General features: G+C 49.7%; 5 protein-coding genes across 5 annotated transcripts; 2 read left to right on the forward strand and 3 right to left on the reverse strand.

Moving 5' to 3' along the window:
- Positions 1-783: 783 nt before the first annotated feature.
- On the forward strand, positions 784-1,567 carry ASPGLDRAFT_31111 (uncharacterized protein; the record flags this gene model as incomplete). Its single annotated transcript, XM_022544012.1, has 3 exons — positions 784-1,039; positions 1,096-1,112; positions 1,259-1,567. 3 exons carry the CDS (start codon positions 784-786, stop codon positions 1,565-1,567), a joined length of 582 nt encoding a protein of 193 aa, XP_022406078.1.
- Positions 1,568-2,174: 607 nt separating this feature from the next.
- On the reverse strand, positions 2,175-3,317 carry ASPGLDRAFT_115162 (chitin synthase export chaperone; the record flags this gene model as incomplete). Its single annotated transcript, XM_022539663.1, has 5 exons — positions 2,175-2,392; positions 2,440-2,773; positions 2,825-3,106; positions 3,169-3,204; positions 3,288-3,317. The coding sequence occupies 5 exons, from the start codon at positions 3,315-3,317 to the stop codon at positions 2,175-2,177; spliced, it is 900 nt and encodes a 299-aa protein (XP_022406079.1).
- A 1,169-nt stretch (positions 3,318-4,486) lies between these two features.
- On the reverse strand, positions 4,487-8,012 carry erg4 (c-24(28) sterol reductase; the record flags this gene model as incomplete). The annotated part of the gene is made up of 7 exons (XM_022548597.1): positions 4,487-4,641; positions 4,719-4,830; positions 4,887-5,290; positions 5,350-5,452; positions 6,135-6,684; positions 6,736-7,794; positions 7,975-8,012. 7 exons carry the CDS (start codon positions 8,010-8,012, stop codon positions 4,487-4,489), a joined length of 2,421 nt encoding a protein of 806 aa, XP_022406080.1.
- Positions 8,013-8,599: 587 nt separating this feature from the next.
- On the reverse strand, positions 8,600-10,838 carry ASPGLDRAFT_115202 (RING-type E3 ubiquitin transferase MAG2; the record flags this gene model as incomplete). The annotated part of the gene is made up of 2 exons (XM_022539669.1): positions 8,600-10,522; positions 10,590-10,838. The coding sequence occupies 2 exons, from the start codon at positions 10,836-10,838 to the stop codon at positions 8,600-8,602; spliced, it is 2,172 nt and encodes a 723-aa protein (XP_022406081.1).
- Positions 10,839-11,735: 897 nt separating this feature from the next.
- On the forward strand, positions 11,736-14,332 carry ASPGLDRAFT_31116 (mRNA-binding ubiquitin-specific protease UBP3; the record flags this gene model as incomplete). Its single annotated transcript, XM_022544014.1, has 2 exons — positions 11,736-12,236; positions 12,290-14,332. 2 exons carry the CDS (start codon positions 11,736-11,738, stop codon positions 14,330-14,332), a joined length of 2,544 nt encoding a protein of 847 aa, XP_022406082.1.
- Positions 14,333-14,826: the final 494 nt, after the last annotated feature.

Below are 14,826 nucleotides of genomic sequence, written 5' to 3' on the forward strand. Positions count from 1 at the left end.
TTCATCACATCAATAGCAGCTCGACAACTCATCCTAGTCTCCTCAGTCGCATCCAAATGACCACTCAATTCTCCAAACCTCCTCTTCCAAAGCTCCCACCTTGCAATCGAGAACCCCTTCTCCTTATTCCAGAGATTCTCAGAGACACCCATATCAGAGCACTTGCCCTCCTGACAAGCCATCAAGATCTTGCGCCCACAAACCATAAACCATACCGTGGCAGCTGGCAGCTGGCAGAGAACAGTGAATGATAATCCGATGTTGCTTTATATCCAGTTTGCGTCTCTTGCGGATTACTGTCTCATAAGCACTGCTAATAATCAATAGGGCTTTAGAGTAATAGTTCGTTTTGAACTCGTCCGCAGTGAGGTATTAAGCCAGAGGGTGCGTTGGGGGGGGGGGATCCATGCAGGGTCTCAACTGTCACAACAGTCAACGAGTACAGTAACCGTATTACGAATAGCCTATTAACAAGAATTGAATCAATTTATTACGTACGGGTAGTCAATGCACACTAACGCTCATTCTTTGTCTATTCAGTTGCCGCAGTCAATCCCTAGGTTCGTGTAGACTGATCACCGCTGCCCTAAATCTTGGCCTACATCAACGGCGCTACATACCCTATCGCAGCATTTCTGTAGTCGCCTGCTCTTTAGTCCCAATCATAGCGTCCTCGTAGTAGTAAAATTAATAGGAGTAGACTTTATTAACCAGGATTCAGCCTTGTCCTCTTATTCCGTTTCCCTTCCCTTCTTTTAGGAATGTAACACAAGAACTGTCAAAATGCACCCGTTATCATCATGGTTACTCCTCCTAAACCTATCCTTATTCTTACCTAACCTCGTCCACGCCCTCAAATTCATAAACCCACCCTCCATCACCGAACCACTATCCAACACTGATTACTCCCCAAACCCCGTCTACGCCGAGGGATCCCTCTTGCACATATCATGGGACGAGCAACCCGAAAACACAACCTCGGTGACACTATGGCAGCTAAACGGGACGGAGGGAATGCAGCCGTTTGAGCATATTACTCGTATGCCTCCTTCTCTCTCCCTTCCTTTCCTATGGTATATGCTAATATGTATGAAGAGGACGTCTCAGGAAGCGTAACATCATTTACCTGACCCGTCCAAACGAACAAAAACCTCACCTTCTCGGGCACATTCTACCTAAACTTCTTCAGAAAGGGACCCGGACATTATCAACCAGCCAGCTCTTCAACATCACCCGCAAGGAAACCAACGACGAGTAGTATCGTCACAGGCTCAATCAGCATACCGACACCCTCAGCAACTTCAACACCTGCATCAACTCAGACTCCAAAACCACCGCACCAGCATCAGGTGGCCTAAGCAACGGGGCGAAGACTGGTATCGGCATTGGTGTAGGTGCCGGTAGTCTTCTTATCATCGCCAATTTCGTTTCGTGGATTGTTGCTCGGTGTCAGAGACGCAAGTCGCTGCCGACAGATCCAGGTCCTGCGGCGCATACTGAGTATTATGGACTTGAGAAGCAGCACCATGAGATTGATGGTAGTGGCAAGGATGCTGTGCAGGTTTAGGAGTTGGGTGGTAGGGAACGGCCTGTTGAGCTTCCATAACAACTATGCTATTTAATTGGGTTAAGCCTTTATGGGCAATATTTGTTGAAGGATTGTATATAATACTTGCAAAGACGAATTATGTATAGAAATTTTACAATAGTATTACTATGTATCTGACAACCATCCACCACATTAAATCAATAACAGCGATAAAGTACAATACATCAACAATCGATTATCTGATATCAGAATAAAACTATAAGACAAATAGGTATCTGAGAAAAGTAAACAGCACAGTATGCAACATGATCAAAAGTAGATCAGAGACAAGGAAAATATAACGACGCATATCATGCCAAACATATAAACCACCCTGGGGAGTATCAATAGGGCAAATAAGTGTCGACAATGAAAGGTCAAACAATGTGGTATCAAATATCAAACAAATAGAGGTAGAGGAGGTCGGATCCATCATGGACTCCATGGCGCATTAAGTAAGACAGATAAAGGGCGTCTCGAAAGAGACGTCGCGTGAAGGATCGTAAGAACGGAAATATTATGCTCGAGCCAAGCCGGTTTTCTTTTTCTTTTGTCGTTTTCTGTCGTTTTGCTCACAAAGAGGTGATCAGTTGTAGCCGGTACCCGGAGTCACAGGCAATGGCCAGTCATCCTCTGTGATGCTGCTCCAGAAGGTCCAAATCATGACTACCGACAAGAGGGTGAAAAAGGTTTCGAACAGGGCGCCATTAATCCTTCCGTCTGTCGCACTGCAGAGATGCACACTGATCACGTAGTTGAAAATCTGGCCGATTGCAAACAGCAGACCAGCGGAGGTCAGGTAGACTGTAACCGTTAGAAAATCACTGACAAATTCGAGCAAGATAACATACCCATTGGTCGGATCTCGCCCAAAACCCGAATGACCAGGATCGACTCCAATACATAGAAAACAACGACACATATGAGCGGCCAGAGCTGGTACAGGACGTAAAGGGCGATATTCCGATTGAGAGATTCCCAACTGTGGTTCCACTGGCCGGTCCACTTGAATCCCGTGTCCAAGGCAATGTATCCGGTTCCGATAAAGAAGATCAGGGAAGATGCGATCATCAGGAAGATGGAAACAGGCGTGCCATCATCAAGAACCTGATACCCAACTGCGGCGTTCAACATGAGAATCCAGCATGCGGTAGTAATGGAAGCGATGTGTACAGCCGTGAATCCCTAGTCGGCGTCAGCGATATTTCAACATGCAAATATAAACCAAATACCAACCTTGCGAACGGCATCATCAAGCGGAAAACCACCAACGGTAAAGATTTCACAAATCTCAACAACAATAAACGCAACTAGGAACAATTGCATCTCCCTCCTCCCCACAGCCGCCTTTTTGCGCTCCGACCGCCATACCAAGAAAAGCGAAACAAGAATCGAGATGAAAGCGAGAAGGATCGATCCGAGGTTGGCGAGATGTCGGCCACCGCTCAGGGGGATACCCGTGAGGGCACATCCGCCAAAAACTTCGTTTATGGGTCGACTGGTATCATTCGTGAAAAGCTGCGCAAGTTAGGACATGGTTCCTTTGTAGTTATTCTTTTTGCGAGGGCATAGGAGCGTACATTGCAGACGGGTAGTGTCGAATCCCGACAAAAGTCCTATCGCACCGATCCAGTCAGTCTCCGTGTCCGGCATCCAACATTCCATTCCTCCCAAAGGCTTCGATAAATGTCCGACTCACATGAAAGTTACCGAATTGCGTCGACCCCATGGTGATAGTAATAGAAAATTAAACGATCGATATCGTCAAGGGCCTTTGTTGATACTCGGACCCGCGCTGAGGACCGGGACGATCGCTCGGTCGCGGATCTGAGGCGAAAGTAGAGTCGAGGCTGTGATGCAGAAAGTCGTGCAGTGCAGTGCAGTGGCAGTGATAGAGGCAGCAGGGGCCGTGTAGGACGAGCGCGTGCGGGTAGAAGTGGTCGAGATAGTAATAGTGTGGTGGTTGGTGGTAGTTAGTGTTGGTAGAGTAGGAAATGTGCTGGAAGAGGACGAGAAGGCAGCAGATTTCCGAATAGGATCCGGTACCGTATGTAATTTGAGTTAAAATTTTCAATAAACGAGGGATATTGGTAATACAACAAATAACTGGATTTGGAAATCCTTAATCTCGAGGGGAAAACGAGAGAAGAGAGAGAAAAGAGAGAGTGAAGAAAAGCGAAAAAGAAACTAAACTAAGACAGAGGGGGATGGCCGTATGGTAAGTAATGCATTACGGTAAATTACTAGTCGCTGGGCAGGAGAAAAACGGTTGATTCAGATTATTCTCTTTCCTTGCTGCTATCTTAGCCCGAAGTCCAAAGACCTGGTCTGTTCCTGGACGTTCCATGGTTACCGTGTTCCGTGGTAGCTATTTAAAGATACCGTCCGATACGTTGGGCACGGTGGCGACATACTTACCTGTGTACATTTCCAGTACGGACTAATGTTGTAGAAAACAGTAGAATTAATATTAGAGTACAAGTAAACGATAGATGCAGAGTACTTATACCATAGTGGAAAGCATAGTGCAGATGTACTTTTGCATCGTACATGGACTCGGGGGGTACCTACATTATCCACTCTGATCTCATAGCTATTCGATAGTCTCCGGCCCTTGCGCCGTCTCAATCTTCGATTTCGATTGCTCCGAGTTAAAAGAAAGTTCATTCCGTGAAGATTATTCTGTACAGAATGTTTACAGGAGGGTACGACTAGGAAAAGGAGATAGAGTTAAATTATCTACTAAGAGCATGACTCGAATTTGAGAACTTCCTCAGAAAATACGTACGAGAGGATCGTCACAGCATGCAGAATGGCCTTGGCTTAATTCTCCATGGTGATCATGATTTAATCCTGCAGTTCTAGACATATTTTTTCCTGCCGGAAGATATATCCCGTCTAACAAACATCCTCAACCTCCATATTCTTCCCATCATGCTCTCCCAATTCAATCTTCAATGTCCGTCCAAACAACTCCAGCAGCATCTCAAAGCACACCTTGGAGATTGCCGGGTCGTATCGTCCTTTGCTGAGTTCGTCCCGGATAAATGCATCTAGTTTAGCGTAAGTTAATATGTCAGCATGTCGTCTCACTTGCATACTGTGTGACGCAAAAAGAGAAATGACATACGCTGCGCCCATGCCACCTCATAGAAGCCGAATAACACTCCTTTCTCATGCAAGGTCTTCCGAATGAGATCGCGTCCTTCGGGAGGAACATGCGTGTCGTTTTTGCCGAAGATCTATGCTTGTCAGCACTTGGCCAATGAAAAACTGACAGGACGGAAAAGATGCCTACCATAAGCAACTCCCCCTCGATATCCCCCGCCCTCTCCAAACTATCATCCTTCTTTCCCTCCGCCAACGTATGGCTATGAACATCCGTCGCAAAATAGCAAACCGACGCCTTCACCCTCTTATCCAACGCACACCGATAAGCCAAATGACCCCCCAGGCACATCCCCGTCGCGCCTACGTGGCCATTACACGTCGGCAACGACAGTAAGTAATCAACCGAAAGGGATGCGTCCTCATCGTAGGCGGCGAGTTTCTTGGTGATTTTCCATTTGTTGCCGGAGTCGGTGTCTTCGGCGTTGTATTGGAGGGGTTCGGGTCCGGTGAATTCGTGGTAGCTCGAGGGGGCTGCGCAGATGTAGCCTTGTCCGGCGATTTGGCGGGCGAAACGGGCGACGGGGCCGGTCACTGCGTTGTAGCTCCTGAGTATTGAGGCTTGTAGATGGAGTGTTGGGATGTAGACGTACCCTGGTAAATCTCACTGAACACCACTACACCTGGGAAGCGTGCCTTGGGGTATCCTGGGATAGTTGGGTGGAAGACATAGATACCTGCATATAGTAGCATCAGCTTCTGCCTCTGTCGTAAATTGTTGAATTGACAAGCAAAGCTAGCACATACGCATGGTCCCCTTTCCATCCGCCTTGGTTGGGACATCGACGTAAGATTCTTGTATCAACATTGTGTTGTGCTGTTAATTGTACTGTCTGTGAGACCGAAAATATATCAATTCCTCAATTAGCTGAAGAGAGCTGGTTGAATTGAATCCGGTGCAATGTCGTTTATCGCAGTGATGTCGATAAGATGTGGGGTCGAGGGGCAGTCATGTGATATTAATACAACTCCAGAGCAATACCCAACAGTATGATTAACAACTATGTAAATATCTCATCCGGTATGTAGACGAGAGCCTCCAAAGAATAGCATTTAATAATATACAGGAAAGGGAAGGGAAGTAACACAGGTAATGACCCGAAAGCAGAACCCCGGCCCATAGCAATGACAATGTAGAAAGTTAACAGAGGGGGAATTGAAGCTGGCATTGAACGAAATCAATGCAAATATTACAGCATTTATATAGGGCTAATAGACATAATAACATCGAAGAAAGTGAATTCATGTAGCATTGGACAGCTCAACGGCTGGAAACGGCTGCCGTTGGCGTGTTGGCTTGAGTCCGTGCTTAGAAGACGTACTAAATTAAAGTCAGTACCTAAACAGCCATAAATCCAAGAAAAAAATGGGGGCTTACAGGAATGAACAGGTAGGGAACCTGTCTCTCGTACTCAGCCCAAGTCTCACCGTACTTGTTCCGGCAGCGCTGGATATCACGCAGAGCACGGTGGCTGATCATGCACGCAAAGAACAGAGGGTAGAACCACGGGAACGGGCTGTCAAAGCCGGTAATAAGACCCCAGTTCAAGGCAAAGTACAGATCGCAGGTGTAGTGGATCTTGCGAGCCTTGCCATACCACCCATCGACCATGATCTTGGAGCCATCGGCAGCAGTAAGGGTCTTGGGGTTCTGCACAGTCTGCCACGGCAGCTGGGGGAAGGTGTTACGGAAAACCATGGTGCCACGCTCCATCTGGCGGAAACGGTTCTTCTGGCTGTTGGTCGTGTCCCAGACCCAGTACACGAACAGGTACGCGGCGTAGAGGAAGGCCAGGAAGTAGCGGTTCCAGTGGTAGGTCGAGGGGTCGTGGTTGGCAAGGTAGATAGTGCAGTGGCAATAGCTCAGAGGCACACCAGCCAGGTTCCAGAAGATCAGCATGAAGCCCCATTTCTCGTAGTACATGTCCCTGCTTCTATTAGACTCTTTTTCATAGTAGCAAAGCATGGAGAAGACCTACCAAGTCGACACAATGCACTCCTCACCCTTGGAGCAGGCATTGGCATACAAGAAATGCGCCAGCAAGAGGAATCCAACCTCTCCAGAAACATAGCCGTAGTTCTCGTACTGTCTGGCCGCAGCACCCATCGAGATGAAGAACAGAATGTACCACGGAAGACGGACTTCAAAGAACATCTTGAAGTCCAAGACGTCAAACATGCGCGGGTTGAGTTCCGCACCCATGAAGAAATCGTAGATGGGATAGCCACTCATCCGGTGCTGCGCTCCACGGATCAACGCAGAGAAGTACGCAATGAACGACACAATGAAGCCAGACAGAATGGCCACGGTCAAAAGAGGCCCGAACTCGTCGATCACGGTGTACAGCTTAAAGATACCAGTGAAGTGGAGGACCAACGACAGCGCAATGTTGAAGTACCACGAGTAAAGAGCGGAGCAGTAGTACTCCAGCTGCTTACCACCGGCGTGGGGAAGAGGACGACCCATAACCTTGATACCAGGCATGAGTATGTAGCACACACCCTCGAAGATGAAGAAAGTCCAGTAAATCCTCCAAGCCCTGAGTGTCGGGAACGCGCCCTCATACACCAGGTTTACCATGTGCAAGAAGAAATCCGACATGCTCTGTCCCTCAGCCGGACGAGGGAACTTGCCCTCGTAGTAGATGGCGCCAATCCACATGTACCACATCAACACCGGGAATCCCAACATCATCGCCAACACTCCCCAGGAACCACCAAACTCGAAATGTCCACTGTAGTCGACTTTAGGATCCATTCCCTCAGCCCAGCCATCGACGATGTGTTTCTTCTCGGTAGAGCCGTTGGAGTGGCCATTGACCTTGACCGGTGTCTTTGGCTCTTCCTCCTTCACCTCCGGCTCTGGCGATTCGGTCTCATCCTTGGGTGTTCCGCGGGTGCGTCGTTGCGTCGACGACTTCGATCTTGCAGTGGCTTCGGCGGTGGAATCGGAGACATCGTCAGCGCTGTTTTCTACACTGCTGCGTGTCACTCGACGACCACCAGGGGTCTGGATATAACCGGGGCGGTCGATTTTCCTAGCCATTGGAAAGCAAATGTGAGTTGCAATGAACAATGAATAATGGCCAGAGTATCCAGAGTGTTTGCAGGTGAATACACAGGTTTCAAAAAGGGGGAGGCGAAAAGGGTAAACAATCGTCGCAAAGTGATTTGTTTATTTTTCTTCATTACTTTTGCACCGGCCAAAGCGCACTTACCTGGGAGTTTTCCCCGTTTGGGACCGTGTAATAGTCATGATCTTCAGCTCTCCGGCTCAATTGATAATAATAACAATAGTATTGAACGTGAAGAGACCGTGTCTCGGGAGTGAAAAGAGAATAATCGGTGAAAAGCGAGGGGGAGCGGAACCACAACAGAATAATAAGTTGGCCAGTTGGAGATCGGCCGTGCGTCTGCCGAACCTTGGGTTCGATCCTCTTAATCGCCACGGTTGAATACACTTGTAGTACGGAGTAGATATTGCTTTTTATATAAAGGACAAGTGTACAATTGGATTCTTCAATTAGTGCCTTACATTGGGCAGTGACAACTGGTTGTACTAATGTACTTGTATGCTATGATTATGCATGTACTCCGTACATCACTGCCGATGAATCCTCCGAAAGGGACTAGAGGACAGTGATAATGAATTCAAATCGCTCTCTCTAGTCAATACCTAGGGAGGTCGATGTAGACAGTTACAATATGTATGAGATACAGTGCTTGCAAAACCCGGACTCCGAAATCCATGCTCCTCTTCGTAAACAAAACCAGATCCGACCAAATGCTCCGAATATTCTCCAGAATGAATCAACTATAGAAAGATAATGAAAAAGACCTCCGTCATGCTCCTCGCCGAACGTTCGTCGACATAAGCGTAATCTTCTTGTTTTTCTTTTTCTTGCCGCCACCAGACGATGAAGCATTGTTGCCCTCCGCTGCAGCTGCGGTCTGAGCAATCAATTCACTCTCCTGTTGAGCTAGCAGTTCGTCTTCCCAGCCATGAAACCATCCATCTTGAGAAGCTCTAGCCTGTGAGTCCTGTGGCTCCGATGATGGAATAGCTGTTGTTCCCCAGACCGTGCGAGCACCCGGAGGACTCGTGGCGGGCGACGCCAACGCTCCAAACCCAGATGATGCTTGAGGAGGGGAGGCAGAAGATGTGCCCATGTCAAACAGCGGAGGATCATCGGCACTGCTGGCCAAAGGTTGGAAATCACGATCTGAGAAAGGGCGATCACTGATAGTGCCAAAACTCGGCCTCTTACGGCGAACAGCGGACCAGCGCTTTTCATCCTCCTCCCTCTCAGCACGGATCCGGTCCTTTTCTTCCCGGGCCTCTTTGTCTTTGTTTCGTTTTCGCCTCCTTTCCGTCTCTGAGCGAAAAGGTTTCAGGACCTCAGGCACTACCACGTCCCTCCAGTCACATTCCAGGAAGTTCACTTCACACCCGTGTGGAAGATGGCCAAGGTATTTAACTCGTTTCCGCAAATCGTCATCAACGACATGCCCGGTCGAAATATGCTCCACTCGAGGTAAAATAGTTGCAGGGAACAACGAATAGTCACCGAAGGCAGCTTTGAGAATGCGGATATCAAGGGGGGACAGGTAGAAATGAGGCAGTGCCTGATAGAAGTAAAACGGATGGTCGGATGAGGATTGTGTTGCCTGCTTTTCCGGCATCTTCTGTTTCGATTTGGCCGACGCTGATTCCAGATTAACATTATCCATCGCTCCTATCAAATTCTCTACACCATTAGTTGTAGCTTGTGTATCTGATAACCCGACGGAGTCTGCTGAAAGGCTTTGACCAGACTTCGCAGCATGCTGGGCCGCATACATCACGGCAACTTCGTCAGGCGGTGGTCCAACCGCAATTGGCTCCCGAGCAGGTATCTTTGTCGCTGGTTCTCGCGAAATGTCCGGCGGGTTCCCTATGCCTCGAAGTTTCTCTTTAGAGTCAGTGATTGCGGAGACCGCTTTCTGAGTCCAGGTCGTCTCATCTCCGAACAAAAGTTCATCTTCAGCCTCCTGTCTACGGAGATCCTCAATCTCCGCATCATGCTGTGAAGCCATGTAGTCTTCGCCTCCCTTCATCATTCGAGCATAGTCTATAACCTCCGCGGCATGAAACCAAGGGACGTCCTCCTCCGGGCCCAGGCCTTCAGCGCCATCGCGTGGTAGTGCTAGAGTATTGCCGGTTTCTCTTTTCATAAGCCTCAATACGACGTCGCCACCTTCAATTGGAAGATCCCCTTCCTGGCCACTAAACCATCGGACTGGACGAGTCTCAGATACGTAAATCGAATCATAACAGATAGGACACTTCTTCCAGCGAGCCTTCTTCTCGGAAACCGGGTTCTCCTCATCAGCCGCATACATGTAACGAATCAAACACGGAAGACAAAAAATATGACCGCATCGAGCCATTCGCGGTGCTACCGGGTTCGATAAACAGATCGGACAGCTAGCGGATTGGGTTTGAGACCATACTAGAACCTGAAGAACCGAATCCCAGTCCAAGTGAACGTCTGCATTGGCCGCTTGCGCATTGTAGCTTCGATTCGGGGCCACAATGAATCGATAATTTGCATGAACATAGTGCGCTTTGTCTACCGCATGATATCCGGAGCCCAGGCCCCAGGTCCGATATTGGCGACGAGTGCGTGGGGGGGGTTGATACTGAGGGCGAGGAGGAAGGGAAAAGTTCATCAAATGGGTAATGGAGGTTTGCCCCTTACGACTCGTTGTCGACTTCATGGCGGCCTATGCATTCATAGCTAGTTAGACTCGGCTTTCCCCAACAATGCTTAGCGTATGCGGCGACACCTACAGCCTCACTATACTCATCGTCATCCAACAACCGAGGACGTTGGCGTCTATGCTGATTCTTCCGGGATTGATTGTTCCTTGGGGTGTTTGAATTTCTCGACGACAATCCTGCTCCAAAGCTGCCAGAACCTCCTTGCCGTCGCTGATATCCGGCGTCAACCGAAGACGGGGGGTGGTATGTCGCAGAGGTCGACTGATTCGGGATATTCAGCGGCTTGGAAGATGAAGCTTGACCGGAATTCGACGACATTTCCGTAGGCGTCCGGGATTGATAGACAATTGCTGGCTTCCTCTAGTGTTATTGAGAGGCAAAAGGAGGGCAGTGAGGATGACTCGGAATCAGGGCCACCCGCTTTGCTTAGACAACCCCAGGTCCCACCAGCTTAATAAAATAACAGACAGTAATAAAACCTCATCCAGAGGCACAGTAAGAACAATGGCAATGTATTTTCGTTCCCTTTGAACCCCGAAGGGCGATAACAAGAGCGAGGACGAGAATCCTGTACTGGACTGTGTCTGCCGGCGAAAAGAGGCGGCGACGAGGGGCGAGACGAGACGGTAACCTTACTGTACGGTATGGTAACTCGATACAGCTATGTCATGGTCTTGGCTCCCTTGGAGCCTCAGGCATGTACACGCCCAAAAAACATCATCTCCTCCCGTCCATTGATTCACTGCTTTGTGCTCGCCTGCCTCTCTCTCTGTCGCCGTCTTGCCTCCTCGTCCGGGTGTTTGTGTTGGTTGGGAATCAGAAGGATTAGATTGTCTCATTTCTCAGTTCTTTTCGTCGGAAACGAAGAAGAAAAAGGAACTGTGTTATCATTAGCTATTCTTGTGACCAGGTTGGTAACTGCATAAGACCACCCTCCGCCCCGATGTTTCGCGCAATACAAGCTGTTCAAGAGAATGGAATGAAGTCTAACTATTTTCTTTCAGCTCGCAGATTCACTTTACCGTCAGCAGCTCGCGTTTCTCTGACCTCCGGGGTTAGAATGGCTGCGTAGACGGACACCGCTCCTCGTCCCTGATCCTCGACGCTTAAAGTGGTTCGCATGGCTCCCATAGAGGCAACGCGTGGCTGAAATATCCAAGGCGACTTTCCTGACGTGCCTGGAAGACGATGAACATGAACCATCATCTGCCCGCAATGCCCCATGGGCAGCCGCCCATGCCTCCTCGGCGGCAGCAAGACCTTCCTTACGCTACTGGCCCTCCCAACATGCGGTCTCCGCCAGCTTATATGGGTTACCACCTCCATATGAATGGCCACCCGCCGCCCCCGTATTCACCTCATCAATATCCTCAGTGGTACCCGGCTTATCCTCAAATGCAAATGCCTCCCCGACCATATCAACCTCCGTACGCCGCCACTCCTATGATCGTGTCTTCGTATCCTCCGACCCAGCCTATTATGGCGCCGGCCCATATTCCGCCCCCATCGCTTCACCTACAACCGAGAACTTCAACTCCTCTGCAACCCGCCATGTCTCCTGTGCCTCCTCCGATGGAAATGCAGGAGCCCCCTCCTGTCATTAGTGCACCTGTCAACCCCTCTCCGGCTCCGCCAGCGTCCTCGCCACCCACCGCTCAAGGAGGAATCAAAGGTATTCCATACTTTCCTCCTCTTTCAGGCCCGTTTCGCGCGCCGGTAAGTGCTCCAGACTCCTTTTCGGCATGCGGGTTTTCTGACAACAAATTCAGGTTCCCTGGCTTTCTGTGCCCGAAAAGCCGTTTCCGCCCCGAGCCCCGCGCAAACGCCGGACAAGAGCTCGCACGTTGCAGTCTGCTGCGGTTGAGCTTCCTGCCAAACCAAGCCAGGTAGTAGAGAAGCGGGACACGCCTAAGCGTGTAGAGACGACCGCTCAAGAACTCTCTGAGCCGCAGACCCCGATGTCTGCTGGTCCGTCGGATGCCAACTCAACCCAGCCAACGACGCCTTCTTCCGCCCCTCAGGGACAGTCCGCTCGCCCTCAACACCAGTCGAAATTATCGAAGCCAGCTGTTCCTGTGATTCCTGTGGTTCCCGTCGTTCCACCTGCCGCAGGCACTCCCCGTCAACCGGCAAAGGATGATTTTACTCGTGTATCCGAACCACCAAAGTCTAACGCCACCGTTGAGAATGCACCTGCCGAGCCCGCTCAAGCCCAAACTGACGCGACCACATCGGAGGAGCCTACAAAACCATCATCGCCTCCTCGCGCAGCACCGAAGTCATGGGCGGACCTAGTTCGGGAGAAGTCAGCGGCAAAGGCCGCAGGCGCTCCACTCAGCACTTCCACGGAAGCCAACGGTTTGATGGCGCACAAGAGGAAGTCTCTTGCTGATGTTTTGACGACTTTGGGTGAAGATGTTGCGCAATACGGTGACAAGGTTGCGTTCCTGGAGCCCAGAGGACTTGTGAACGCTGGAAATATGTGCTACATGAACTCTGTTCTCCAGACCCTTGCTTCATGCGTGCCGTTCTACCGCTTCCTAGACCACTGCGGTCGTCAGGCAACTCACAGCATCCAAAGTGATTTCCCGATGGTTGATGCTATGATCATGTTCTTGAAAGAATTCCGTATCATTGATTCTGCTCAATCGGAAGAACAACTAAGGCTACGTCTGAAGCCAAATGAACTGGAAGAGTATGGTGATGCATTCATTCCAGAGTTTGTTTATGAAGTGATTAGGCAATTGCCACGCTTCCGAGACATGCGGCGAGGTCATCAGCAAGATGCGCAAGAGTTTTTGGGCTTCCTTCTGGAGGAGATGCATGAAGAGTGTGCTCGTGCCGGGCAGCATACCTCGACAGCCAAAGCGGAATCTCATGATGATGAAGCCTCTGCAGGCGGTCAGGCTGATGGATGGCTGGAAGTTGGCCACAAGCAGAAACCTGCGGTCACACGGTCTACCGGAGATATCGGCCAGGACACACCAATCACTCGGATTTTCGGTGGAAAGATTAGATCAGAGTTCAAAGTTCCCGGGAATAAGACTTCTGTGACTTTGGAACCTTACCAGTCACTCCAGCTCGACATTGGGTCTGCTGATGTCCAGAACATCGTTGATGCCCTCAAGGGTTTGACCAAGTCGGAAAACATCCAGGGTGATTTTAACTCGTCGCGCGGTCCTAATGTTACAGCGACCAAACAGATATTCATTGAGAGTCTACCACCTGTCCTCATTCTTCATCTGAAGCGCTTCCAGTACGACAGCGTGACCCAGGGCACGCAGAAGATCTGGAAGAAGATCGGGTACCCGCTCGACCTTGAGATCCCTCGCGAAGTTTTCCCGCCCCACAGACGTAATGTTCTGATGGCCCACGGTGGTCTTCCCAAATATCGACTTACTGGTGTTATCTACCACCATGGAAAGAATGCCAGTGGCGGTCACTACACGGTTGATGCCCGACGTCAGGATGGTCGGCAGTGGATTCGCCTTGATGACACTGTTATCCGCCATGTCAGAAGCGAGGATGTCGCCGAAGCTGGCTCGGAGGAAGACCCGAAGGCACTTGCTGCTGTACTAGAGCAGCACAAGCGTGACAAGGATCCGAACGCCAACATTTACGACCACATTGACCAGATTGATGCTGAACATATCGACGAAAGAGGCTGGAGTCAAGTCAACGGGACAAGTGGAAGCGGTTATTCTAGCAAGAAGTCCACATCCGCTAGCCCAGCTCCATCGGCTTGGACCCCGAGGACTGAATTGCGGGACAATAAGGTCGCCTACCTGCTGTTCTATGAGCAAATCGCATGAGCCTAGCGGTTTTCGAAGTGCAGATGGCCTCTAATGTCAACACGAAACGACAAAAGAACCGAGAAACGAACCTTGTCGGCGTCGCTTTAAATCTATCCGGCCCATATGTATGGTGGGCCCTCTATTATCAAACTCAGTGATCTTGATCTCATGATAGACCAGGTTACTTTGTTATTTTCCTTTTGAACTGTTTCTTAAAACAATTGCATAAACTTGATGTCGCATACCGGCTGGCTCTCGTGGCGTTAATGCTACTTGGCCCATGCTGGTTGTACATATGGGGTGATATTCGCCATGGCGAATAACCAGTCTACGTGATTACGAACCTTTGATACATGCCATCGGTGCATAATGGAGGCAGAGTGCCGATGGGGAACTTAATGGCCTGCTGGGCGGACACGGCTTCTAGCTCCCCCGGGCTCTGTTTCTACGGAGATTTGAGGGTCTCCTTTGCACCCGATTACCAAATCTATTGTTCTCTTTCAATTGCTTTC

The sequence above is a fragment of the Aspergillus glaucus genome (genome assembly GCF_001890805.1).
Source record: "Aspergillus glaucus CBS 516.65 unplaced genomic scaffold ASPGLscaffold_1, whole genome shotgun sequence".
Lineage (NCBI taxonomy): Eukaryota > Fungi > Ascomycota > Eurotiomycetes > Eurotiales > Aspergillaceae > Aspergillus > Aspergillus glaucus.